At 45.7% G+C, this 12908-nt stretch overlaps 1 protein-coding gene across 3 annotated transcripts in view; it reads right to left on the reverse strand.

Annotated features, from left to right (window-relative positions):
* Positions 1-12908, reverse strand: part of NSD1 (nuclear receptor binding SET domain protein 1) — a 67081-nt gene that overhangs the window by 28303 nt on the left and 25870 nt on the right. For all 3 annotated transcript variants that reach the window (XM_064161878.1, XM_064161880.1, XM_064161879.1), the window contains exons 6-10: positions 9489-9610; positions 9052-9343; positions 6694-6803; positions 4719-4788; positions 3896-4014 (exon numbers count right to left, since the gene is read on the reverse strand). In XM_064161878.1, the coding sequence (XP_064017948.1) occupies positions 3896-4014; positions 4719-4788; positions 6694-6803; positions 9052-9343; positions 9489-9610 (713 nt within the window). The remainder of the gene's footprint in view (positions 1-3895; positions 4015-4718; positions 4789-6693; positions 6804-9051; positions 9344-9488; positions 9611-12908) is intronic.

The following is a 12908-nucleotide window of genomic DNA, read 5'->3' on the forward strand; positions in this document are numbered from 1 at the left end:
GATGAGAATATGGACTTCAAAAAATAAAGGCCCAACTACCATAAGGCTTCCCAAGGTGGAAGGACACCTTCCAATGTGTCCATGTGACCTGCCCAGACATTGTTAGAGGGCAGGAGACAGGCAGGTACCCTAGAGACACTTGTTTCTGTCCTGGAGCTGTACATGACAGCACTGCCTTCGCTTCTGTCAGGCTGGGTAGCTAAGAAATGCCAACCTGCTAGCTTCTAGGTCTCTTGAGCACAGTCCAGGCAGTACTTCAGTAGACTCACCAGCCTCAGCTGCCACTCCAGAATGAGTACACCTTAACAGCCATTAATGATGCACAGAAGTGATGCCTTGAGGTTAAGTGCTTTGAGCAAGAATATTTAAAGGACTCTGCCACTTTTTAACAGCTCAGCTCACAGCAGCTAGTTGCCAGTTCCTCCTTGGGTCACAAAGTCATACTCTGTGTATGTCCAGACATGAACTGCACACCTGAAGAGACCTTGTGTTGAATTCAAACTGCTGGCAGGAGCAGCAGCCATCACTCTCATGCCTTTAATGACTGCTTGGTGCCAGGTGTCCAGCTAACAAACAGGAGAGGAAGCTTTGCACCATCTTCTCTATAGGAAAGCATCAGTGGCGATGCTAAAGCTTGCAAGCTGAACTGAAAGCCCTCGAACACATTATCAGTCTAAGCAAAACAAAGACCAAGCTTTCCTGAGCTTTAAAGGTGGAAGAAACTGGAGCTGGCATTGTGGTTAGACAACAACGCTCCCTTTACCTAGTGGGGTGGGGCTTTTTCATTGCTGAATTGCAGCAGCATCCTTTTATTTACAGACATTTCAAAGCCACCTGAGTTCTGTGAAGCAGTGATGCACAGATACACTGATGGTCTATTGAAGCACACACAGTATAATGATGAAAGCTGTAAACTGCCTTTCTGCAGCACGAAAAAAAGAAAAGTCCCAGCCACAGACTACCACTGTTACCACCAGTCCAGCACACCAGAGGGTGCACAGCCTTACAGACTACCATCACACCCGAACTGGACGGCTGGCAGCAAAGCAGCCTTTGGGGATACTGATGAGGAGCACATAAGCTGCTGCTACCTTACCACACAGCCCTGGTAGAGGGAATGCAAAGGTCTCTATAGCACTGGCAAAAAGACCAGCTAAGACAACAGCCACTTTTGTCTCCATGTACAATAGGAGTTTCTCAAGCTAAGTGCTATGATGTTTCTGCTCCTGCAGCTGTATTCTGCTAAGCATTATATAGGTCTGCTGTAAGGCAGCCCTCTAGGCCCTGGAATACTCCAGGAACAGCACTAGCAACCAGTGCTCCAAGGACAAGGTAGAGCACAGCTCCTCCTATTCCTACTCCTATTCCTCATGTTCCTTCTGTTCAGCAGTGACCTCAGGTTTGCAAGGGTCACTATAATGCAGGACAAAAGCAAGGTAAATCAGCTATTGGTAAGGGCAAATAACACCAGCAGTAGCTTCTGCTTACACTGGAGCACCAATGCTACAGATAAAAGAGCTCTGCCCCTCTTGCGGTCACTGAGATTAGGAGGGGCAGGGTGATGGCCTGTGGTGACAGTAGCTTCCTGTTTCAGGCAAAGTTTCAACAGTGTTTTGAAAGCCAGGGGGCATATACTCAGATTTGCTACAAAGGTATGAAGGATTTAGAACGAGTTCATCTTTCCATCTCTGTGACCACCTTCTACAATGGCTGCTAGAATACCTTGGTTTGAAACTTGACAGCCAAGTTTTGTGTGTTAATGGAATGGGACACTAACATCTAGGAGTCATAACATTAGCCAGCAACTGCCTCTCCAGATCTGAAAGCATTCAACAGCAGCAATGCTATCTTGACAACTGGGCCCGCATTGCCCAGTGTGAGACAGCATGCTGTAGCTCTGCTCTTTCAGTGTAACCCCATGCCACTTAGTTCCACAAAACCAATCTACACATTTCACACACTTGGATCTTCACCTTAACTGGTGCTCCCAGAACCACAGGGAAGGAAATGCCAGAGTCCACTTAAGCTGGGAAGTCGGGAAGATCGCCATTCAAGGCCATCACTCAAAAAAACCTGCTACACTGCTTCCCTTCCTTCTGCTACCTAGCACGAGTTCTGCAAAACTACATACCTCCTACAGAGGGCAGGTCTCATCTTGAGTCTTCCTTCAGAGTTGTTTATGCTGCTGTATCTGGCACCTCCTCAAAAGCCTGGCCTGACCTTGGCTCACAACCTTGACAACCATTTCAACAGCATTCTCCATCCTCTTCTCTTTCTTGCTTGCTGCCTCAACGTTGTAAGCTTGCACTCCTGGCTCCACAGACAGGCTGCTCAGTTCAGCTCAGGCAGACAAGCTTTCCTCTGCAAGCATCTGAGGCTTCAGCATGCTGTATGATTAGACCCTCTATTTCTTCTAGCACTGTTCAGCTCAAAGTGAAGTTCTTTGTCCAATTTATGGAAAATCACTGAGAGACCACTGTGCTCCAAATTCCACATAAAAGCACAATTGCATCTCCACAGCACCCCAATACTCCCCTGTACTCATGCATTCACCTGAGCCAAGGGTTGAACACTCTCACCACTCTGGCTCAAGAAATGGATGCTGGCAAAAGGTGCTGCACATTGCTGCTTCATTTCTTTTTTTTTATTGGCACGGCTTTCCAAAACTAACTTCAGATATTCAACACAGATGTCTAAGGTGGGAGGCAGTTAAGACTCTCTGGGCTTTCTCTGCAGTGAATGGCAAGTGCATGATTTAGATCCATGGCCTGGCGGCTTTGCTGCTCTGAATTTCTCCCTCTTTTCTACCCCACAGAAGATTCACAGAGAATCTGCTGGCTCAGAGATGAGTCATGTCTCTCAGTATGTAGATAGACAGTGTTAACTGCCCCCCAGCACTGGCACAGATATTTGTACAGGCTTTTTTGAAACATGATTCCAGATGAGCACACTTCAGAAGGATCAGCAACCATCAAAGGAAGGTTTGAATGGCCCAGGGGTATTTCCCCCCTTTATCACTCCCACCAGAAAAGCCCTTATGCAAAAGCAGTAACAGCAGGCTGCCTGGCACTGCTTAGAGGTGTGAGGTTTGTGCTCTCCTGGAAGCTGTATGACAACAACAAATATAACAATGTATGTCTATAATTGGCTCCTGAAATACATACTGACTATCCTGACAGAACAGCCTGCAGCTGAACCTGGGCCACTGGAAGTGAGAGGCGATGGTGAGAGGCCCAGAGGTGTCCTGCCTCTCCCAGGAGAAGTCTTGCTTCCCCTACACTTGGCTGATACCTGGCTCATTCCTAAAAGGCAAAACGTGCTTGTCAGACATATCTGTACACCAGCTCTGCTGGGACGTAGTAGAAGCAAGTTGCCCCAAGATCGCTTTCTGCCGGATAGCAGAATGTAATCAGATGCTCCTGTGAGTAGTCACAGACACTCCCTCCATCCCCTCCACCATGGTTTTTGGTTCACTCTGCTAGCTGGGGCAAGTAGAAGAAGGGGTTAAAGTCCACAGTCCAGTACTTGCACTTCATATTGGTGTGAAAGTGCAATATTCCCACCACCACCAGAGAAGATCTTTTACAGCAGCTGGACTTTCTAAAATGCAAAGCCAGGCAAAACCTGGTTCCAACACATCAGAACAGATCTCTCCCCTGGAGTATTAGCAGAGTAGCAGCTTAAAAGCTGGGCCAAACTTAAACAGACATTAAAATAGCTACTAAATCAAAGTAGTATCTTCTGCTCCAGCTCCAGCTCATACAACTATGTCAGTGGGACAAACTCAGCTGACATGTCAGCCAGCCAAAGATGACCTGGCTGGAGCTCGTAAAGTGCTCTGGGAAGCAGCAAACAAGTTACAGAGAAAACAACAAGTAGGCAGACCCAGAAGTACCTCAGAGTGTGGGGTGTCCCTCAGGCGCATCTCATTTCTCTCCTTTTTGGAATGCACTGCAGCAGAGGGATGCCGTTGCCTCTTCCGCTTCCGCTGCTTCTCTGAGAGCTTTTCAGAAGCTGGCATGCAACAGAAACACCACTCGAGAAAAACCCAGAAATAATTTCCTCTCTACAAATGCCATCAGCAAGTTCTACACACATCCTTTCTGAGAACTTCAGGCTGGGGCAATACCAGCCTGCAGGCAGCCTGCCCTCTGTCCTGCAACCATCAGATGGTTTAAGCTTCTCTTGCTAGGTTGCTGAGCAGTATTCCTGAGTTTCCTGAGACAGTCTCCCAGCAGAAAAGAAGAAATGCTACCAACACGAAGCTTACACTGCTAATCAAATGCTGATAACTACCTCCTCCCACCACACTGCAATAAAAACTTCTTCGTGTCCGTATCAATGTGATACAAAGGCATAGGGGGAGGGAGCACAGTGCAACTGCACAACTGTCCATGGGACAGGACAGCCACCACTGTGCACAGTCACAACATGTCATCAGGAAAAAGACAGTGCATCTCTGCTGAGTTTCCTGCAAGCACCCAGACTAAGAAATGAACATCATCCCAACTTTACATGAACCCACCATCTTCACTTTCCATAGGGAAATCAAAGACACTACAGTACCTTGGGTAAGCAAGCTTGGTACCTATCTCTACTGCCACTGCCTCAGCTGAGAGCAGCGGGAGCCCAGGACACATCAGCCCTTACACACACAAAGCCACAGGCACTAGTCCAAATGTCAGTAATAATCTACCCTCAGCTCTGCCTCCACTTACCTTCTCCCAGGTCCGAGAAGTGGGCTGGTGAGTAGAGCTCAGAGCTGTCACTCTCTGAAGGACCAGCACCCTACAAATGCACAAGAGCCAAGTCACCAGATGCAAACCAGAGATGCACATTCCTCAGCCACTCAGAGCCTTAGGAGTGACTGCAACATGTAACTTACAGTTCAGGTCATTAATCCATCAATGATTATAGAGATTTTACAAGAAAAACATTTGTTTTGCATGTGTGACAGAAACCCACATGGAAAAGTCAGTTTCTAGGCAGGGAGGAATGTCAGCCTACTGTGTCTTGGGCTCATCAGGACCACCTGCTACTGAGCTCTCCCAGAAAAAACTGCTAACACCCTTTAAGCTGCTGGGAACAAAGACTCTCTTGCTTTTCATTTGTATGAAGCTCAAGACTGAATGACACTGGCCTCTGCATTACTGCAACCATAATAACTGTATTAAGACTGTCACACAGAGAGAAAAAAGAAAGCAGGAAAAGCATTATTAATCAACCTTAGAAATGGTGTTAACAAGTCTTATGTGGGTCCACCACATCAAAATTCTTTGTAAGATGCTTTTTCTCAAACTATGTCAGTGAGTATGGAGTATTTCGTAGAATGCACTGGTTTGGAAGAGATGTTGAGATATTGGAACATGTCCAGAGAAGGGTAACAAAGCTGGTGAGAGGCCTGGAATACAAGCCCTATATGGAGAGGCTGAGGGAGCTGGGATTGTTTAGCCTGGAGATGAGGAGGCTCAGGGGAGACCTCATTGCTATCTACAACTACCTGAACGAAGGTTGTAGCCAGGTGGGTTGGTCTCTTCTCCCAGGCAACCAGCAACAGGAGGACACAGTCTCAAGTTGTGCCAGGGGAGGTATAGGCTGGATGTTAGGAGGAAGTTCTGCACACAGAGAGTTATTTTCCATTGGAATGAGCTGCCCAGGGAGGTGGTGGAGTCACCATCTCTGGAGGTGTTCAAGAAAAGAGTGGATGAGGCACTTAGTGCCATGGTCTGGTTGACTGGATAGGGCTGGATGATAGGTTGGACTGGTTGAGCTTGGAGATCTCTTCTAACTCAGCTGATTCTGTGATCCAGTCCAACTACCCTGCAGTGAGCAGGGACATCTTTAACTAGATCAGAATGCTCAGAGCCTCATAAAACCTGATCTTGAACATCTCCAAGCATGGGATATCCACCACCTCCCTGTGCAACCTATTTCAACACCCTCACAGTAAAAAACTTCTTCCTAATATCCAATCTAAATCTGCCGTTCTCTAGATTAAAACCATTGCCCCTCATCCTACTGCTTGCATGCCTTTCTAAAAGGTCCCTTCCCAGCTTTTGAAATGTAGGCCTCATTCAGACACTGGAGTGCTGCTTTAAGATCTTCCTGGAACCTTCTCTTCTCCAGTATGAACAACCCCAACTTTCAACCTGTCTTCACAGGAGACATCTTCACTGGAGAAGAGCAGCATCTTCTTGAAAAATCTGCACTGTGTATCTCATGTGATACAACTCAAGCCTCCATCCTACTACAAGCTGTGCACTTCATATACCATTCAGTATGTAACAAAGGAAACACGGCTCAGAAGAAATCTGATTGAAATAGACAAAGCCTTAGGTTCAAGTTACACTGCCACGGAAAGCCTCTGAACAGAACCTTTCTGGTCACACCTCCCCAGTCAGCACCCAGATGGCTGCTTTTCCATATAAATTAACAAAAAGAGGATATTTTACAGCTAAAACTACCCAATCCTCATTACAAGTAGGGAAGGGTAGGAAATACATCTGTAGTCAGCAAACTGTTTCATCAAAACACAGAAACCAGCAATATCTTTGGCAAGGGTAGACCTTTGCTCCTGACCCACAGCCAGAAAAACAACCAAAACACCACAGCCCATTGCACCATGTCTCATTCAGCAGGGTCTGGTGTCAAGCTGTTCACTATCTGGTTTTCAAAGAGCTGGAAGGAAAGTACCTTCTTTGGGGGAGTCCACTCCTCTTTCTTTGGCATAAAGGTGGTGTCCAAATCATTGGATTCCAAGAGCTTTTTCGTGGGCTTCCGCTGACGCTTGCTTTCAAAGTTCCCTGCAACAAAAGTCTTCCCATCAGATAAATGAGGGCTTTCTTCTTCTTGGTTTCAATCAGACCAAGACTATCAAGCAAACATCAACAAAAAGTTCAAAACAATCAGCTTCACTCTATCTTTGGGATCATAAATGCCAATTCTGCCCAAATCCTCGGGCAGAAATACCAATTGCCCATTTCAGTACCACTTCTGGAGTGTAATAGAAGGGCTGTGGTTAGTAGGTTGAAAGAAATTCTCCTCCCCCTCTACTCTGTCCTGGTAAGGCAGCATCTGGGATATTGTGCCCAGTTCTGGGTCCCTCAGTTAAAGGACAGGGAACTGCTTGAAAAAGTCCACTGCAGAGCCATAAAAATGCTTAAGAGAGTGGAACTGGGTGATCGGTTGGACTGATGATCTTGGACATCTTTTCAAACCTGGCTGATTCTGTGATTGAGGGAAATGGGGCTCTTTAGCTTGAAGAGGAGAAGACTGAGGGGTGACCTCATTAATCTTTATAAATACATAAAGGGTGAGTGCCACGAGGATGGAGTGAGGCTCCACTCCACGACGCTCAATGACAGGACAAGGGGCAATGGATAGAAGCTGAGGTGCAGGAAGTTCCATGTAAACACAAGGAAATTTTTTTCCACTGTGAAGGCGACCAAACACAAACAGGCTGCCTAAGGGAGCTGTGGACTCTCCCTCTCTGGAAACATTCCAAACCCACCAGGATGTGACCCGGTATAGGTGATCCTGTTCTGGCAGGGGGATTGGACTGGATGATCTTGAAAGGTCATTTCCAGCCCCAAACATTCTGTGATTGAGATTTGAACCCTGAAATGGACCCTGATCTGCCATGACCTTCAGGCCTAGCTCAGCAAGTAATAAAACATTCACCCACAGAAGATAAACTATGAAGTCAATGCCAGCAACTAACACATCCTGGCAGGGTAGTTTTAGATCACAATTTCTCCATCCCTTTGATGTGGTATAAACCAGTCCCACCACTGACACATACAGCCCTGCCTCCACTCCCACCAGCACTCATACTGAGTATAGTCAATAGGCTAAAGTGCATGCTCCTGGTTAAAACTACCTGAGAAAAGACAACCTCCAAACAAATCAGCTGTAACCTGCAACATGTCCTAGTTAAGCTTTTTGCTGACATTCAGGAAGTAACAAGTTTCTAGACCTTGGTTCATCCACAGTAATTTTGGCAGCAGTATAAAGTTCAAAAGACCAGAAAATGATGATGCTGTGAGAGCAAGAGGCTTCACAGAAACAGCCTGCTACCCACCATATCCTAGTCATCTCCTTGCTTTATTAGCCTTGTATCCTTTCTGTGACACCCCCCACTCTGTGCACTGTAGACACCTAACAGAGGGACAACACAGCATCATTCTCGAGGCAATCCTCTATCCACAGCCTGGGCTCTGTGCACTTTTAGCAAGAGGTGACTTTTCTCAGGAAGGGGAAAAGCCATGCAACCTCTGCATACTGGGTGTGTGCTCCCATTGCTGTGTCCTGTATTACTGTTCCCCTGCATCTCCAACCTTAGGTTCATACCCACAGTTTTCCCTCCTAAAATCCTGTCCAACTGTCTAGAAAATGAACATAAAACAAAGCAGATCCTGATACGGACTCTGCTGGAAAGCAGAAACACTCACTGGACTGCACTATGTCTTTTTATGCTGGGCCTTACTGAAAGCTAAGGTCCTGAGGCTTGCTGGTAATATGAGCTTCTGACAAGTTTCCACAGATGCTTAGAACCTTTATCAAACTTCTCCAGATGAAATTTTTGTGCTACAACTCCCCGAACTCATTAGGAGAGGAAAACATCACCATACACCACACAAACTATGCAGATCAGACTTTACATATGAACCTCAACGTGGCTAGACTGCAGCCAAGGGTTTTCACAGCAACAAGAGACTTTGAAGCTGAAGGAACAACACTGTTTGCAGGCACAGATGGTAAGGACTTGAAGTTGAGTTACTTCACGGGTACAAAAGGGTATTCTGCACCAGGACCTTAGGAAGACCATCAGACACTACAGAAAGCTATTAGCTTAAGTGCTAGTTCGCTGTGGCTGAGCTGCTGCACCTACCTTCTCTCTATTCTGAGCACCAGTAACTGCCATTGAATGAAGCAAAGTGAAACCAAATAGCTAACATCTTCTAACTTTTTCACACTGACTGAAGCAACAACTTCCATTAGACATACATCATATTCACCTACAGGAGCAGAACCAAAGAACCTCCTTCTTACCTGATTTCAGAAATCTCTCTTCTGCATCTGGAGAAGCAGAAACTTCAGAAACATCTGAGGAAGACAGCACCAGTTCTGGAAAATCTGAAGGTTGTTCTACAGGTTGATTAGTGGGATCAGCAGAATGGGATCCTAGTTCTGAGAAGGGGTGCTCTGCTTCAAGGATGGGAGGGGACTCTTTGGTTGAAGATGGAGTTGAAACCAAAGGACTTGTCTCCCGCTGGGCATCTCTGTCAGGACTGCATTGTGCAGGAAGACCTCCTTCTAATTCGGATCTTGTCACAGAACTCACCTAGCATAGCAAAACATGTTGGTGAAAACACCCACCCTGTATAGCACTGCATGCTGCAAGAGCACTCAGTCAGCAAGAACGCATCAAAAATCTGCACCAGAGCCCCAGAGTGGTAACTATGAAGAGGATATCAGCTTTGACCTACCTTTTGCAATTGCTCCTGGCCCTTCTTTGATTTTTTCTTGGGTGCAAATAAGTGATCATATTCTTCTGCATATTCCAGAAGCCGTTTGCTTGGCTTTCTAAGGCGCTTCCTCTCTGAATGTACTAAGAAAAAGGAAAGCAGCTTCAAGACTGTGTTTCTGAGACAATCACAAGACAAAGTTCTACTCATGATCTGTAGTTGTTCCTGCCTCTTCTTCCAGAGGCTGCCAGTAGGAAGAACCCTATTACTTCTTTCTCTTTGATACAGTCTCACAATTTTTGAGCTTCCTGTTTTCCATAACCCCTACATGGCAGGTGGGATTTTCAAGTATCTAAGGCACTTCAAGATAGGAAATCAAGCAACATTAAATACCTGACCAAGAGGTTCCCAGAATTTCACCCAACATATCCACAGACCAACTGCACCTAATCTTCCTCCAATATCTTTATCAAAACCTAAGACCATTAGCACTTCAGACTCATGATGATACTTTGGCAAACTCAAGACTCCTTAGGTTTTAGTGCAGGGGCCCAGGAAAACACTGCTTAACACAGTTCTGTCGCTAGTTTCACTAGTAACACAAACTGAACTCCTTCCCTTCCCACCCTCCATAACATATTTTTGCATATACAAGAGCTTTGTATCCCCTATCTGCTCCTGCAAAGCCATTTATGTCCTTTGCTTCCTGACAACAGATTCCACGATGAGATCAGGGAGCGAACAGTCCTCACCAGTGACTGCAGGCTCTGCAGGGCTCATGTGCTTTTGTATTTGCACAATGTTGCACCACTGAAAGGCAAACCTGGTAACAGGTATTTGATCCAAACTTCATCATCCACACTATGCCACCTCAACGTCCCAACGCATGGCAAGTCCTGATACTCTACATCATCTTTACTCCAGGCTGCAAAAGCCAGATGATGCAAGTTTACATCTTGTTCTCACTTCCCATTAATACCTCTGACTTTTCCCTTTATTAAAGTTTTCAAAACTATTAAATAATATAATTGAAGCATTTCTCCTAATCATGGAAGTGTTTACAGTTTTCTGGAAGTTTAGGACCAAACAGTGTATAATCTCTGTGCAGAGAGATTCATGTGCAGAAAGTGGCTGCTGCTTCTTTAGAATGGAAACATCTTATAATGAAGCATTCCAACGCAACACTTCAGAACAGGGATGTTGGACGGGGTTGCTGTGCTTTATTGTGGCTTTGTGGTTAAACAAGCATGAAAAAGCCAAACTTGGCCAAGAGAAGAAAGGAACAACTTTCCCAAATGCAGCTCTGCACAGGTATGAGTTAAATACACGTTTGAGCACATAACCAGTTACAGGACGAGTAGTACCATCACTGAGCAACTACTTAGAGGCCCAGAGCTACACAGCAGAGCACAATAGCACTGTGCCAGAGGACTTAGCTTAAGTGTATTTTCCCCCCAAAGTGAATCCTATACTAGAATCTCAAATGCAGTCTGATTTGCACTGGGAAATCACATACCTGACAAAACTATTATTTAATAAAAATGTTTTGCATCATCAGATTCCAGTCTTCACTTTTACCTTTTTTACTTGATATCACACCAAAGTTTGTAGCAAAGACATGCCCAATGTTGCCATTCAACTACAACGAATCATTTATACAGTTTGAGCTCAGCACAAGCTACAAAGCTTGACTGCATTATGTTCTGATTGCCTACACCCATACTCCTGCCTGCTGTGGATGAGGACTGGCCACATCAGCTTGAGGCACTGGCAAACAGAGGGGATTTTTCTCTAAGCTGCAGTCACTGTAACTTCTAGTACTTTTATGTAACTGTGTTTTATGTAAGTGGCCTGATACAAAAGGAAGACTGTTTTCCACAGATGGGCTTTTCACAGCATTAGAGGTTTACTTAGTCACACCAGCACATTTGGGATTTTACGGCAGTCCAGACAGCTCCTCCTGTGTGGAGACTCTGGTGCCTTCCTACGGTACACCTGTATAGATTCAGGAACTTCCATGCTATTTAGGGTAGGGGAATCGGATTACACTGCAGCTGATGATCTGTTGCTTTTGCAAGCAAGCCCAGCCCCTCACTGTTGCAGCATCCCTATGTACAGCATCAGAAAAGCTACGCACTGCTCTCCACCGGTGCCACTTTGTCCAGGAGCTTTCTGCTTTCCTCTGCCACTTGTGTCTCAACATTAAACAGGGTCACAGGGACCTCTGAAGATCATCTCATCCAACCCCTCTACAACAGCAGGATTACCTAATCACCCAGGAACATATCCAAGGTGGTTCTCAATGCCTCCAGAATTAGAGACTCCACAGCCTCTCTAGGCAACCTGTTCCAGTGCTTTGTCATTCTCAAATTGAAGAATTTTCTCCTTATGTTTAAATGGAACCTTCCTGTTTTCCAGTTTGTGTGTGCTGTCCCTTGTCCTGTCACTGGACACAGAAAAAGCGTCCAGCTCTATTCTCCTGGCACTTGCCCTTTAGATATTTAGAAGTGTTAATGAAATCCTCTCAGAGTCTTCTCCATGCTAAACAGACTAGGCTCTCTGCCTTTCCTTGTAAGGTAGATGTTCCAGTTCCAAAATCATCTTAGTGGCTCCACGCTGGACTCTTGCCAGCAGATTTTTGTCTTTCTTGAACTGAGGAGCTCAGAACTGGATGCAGTAGCTCAGATGAGGCCTCACTAGGCCAGAGTAGACAGGAGGAGAACCCCCCTTGACGTACTGGTCACACTCTTCTTAATGTATTACTGTATCTCAGCAGGTCCTGTTCTTAGCTCTCTGTAGGCTTGCCTCTTCATCTTACATAGCAACATTACAGGGATACTTCAGATGCAAAACTACAATGTATTCATGAGAACTCAGCTGCATCTTAGTGCAAATGAGGAACTTGTTCCCTCCAGCAAGCTGCAACTGCTGTGGCAGAGCCCTGACAACCCCAGGACAAGGTGCATTCTCTTGTCTGCTTTGTGAAGACTTAAGGCCAGGAGTCACTGAATGATTAAGCTTGTCATGTTTTCAAAACAGAACTTTTACCTGCTGTGTTACACCCTACGGATTTATTTTCTATGCTTGCCGTGACTTGCCTTGGGCAGGTCCTACCCAACCACTAAGCCAGCAGCTGCCTTTTCCAGAGACAAAGGTGCAGGTAAGCTTTAGCCATCACCACCAGCAAAATACACACACCAAAACGTGCATTGCGGTAACACAGTAAGTGACAAAAATACATACAGGTTCCAAATTCTGCCGACTTCTATTAACTTAGGATATTGCAAACAGATGAGAGCAATTTAGCTTGGTGACATCTATGCAAAAAATGCATTTTGTTGTTTCCACTGAGGTTTGCTTCCTCCGATTCATTGCAGAAATCTGAGGGTGTGTTGAGTGTGGTTCTGATGGGCCTATTCCTTCCACACACCCCTCCACTTA

Source organism: Pogoniulus pusillus, chromosome 22 (genome assembly GCF_015220805.1).
Source record: "Pogoniulus pusillus isolate bPogPus1 chromosome 22, bPogPus1.pri, whole genome shotgun sequence".
Classification (NCBI taxonomy): Eukaryota; Metazoa; Chordata; class Aves; order Piciformes; family Lybiidae; genus Pogoniulus; species Pogoniulus pusillus.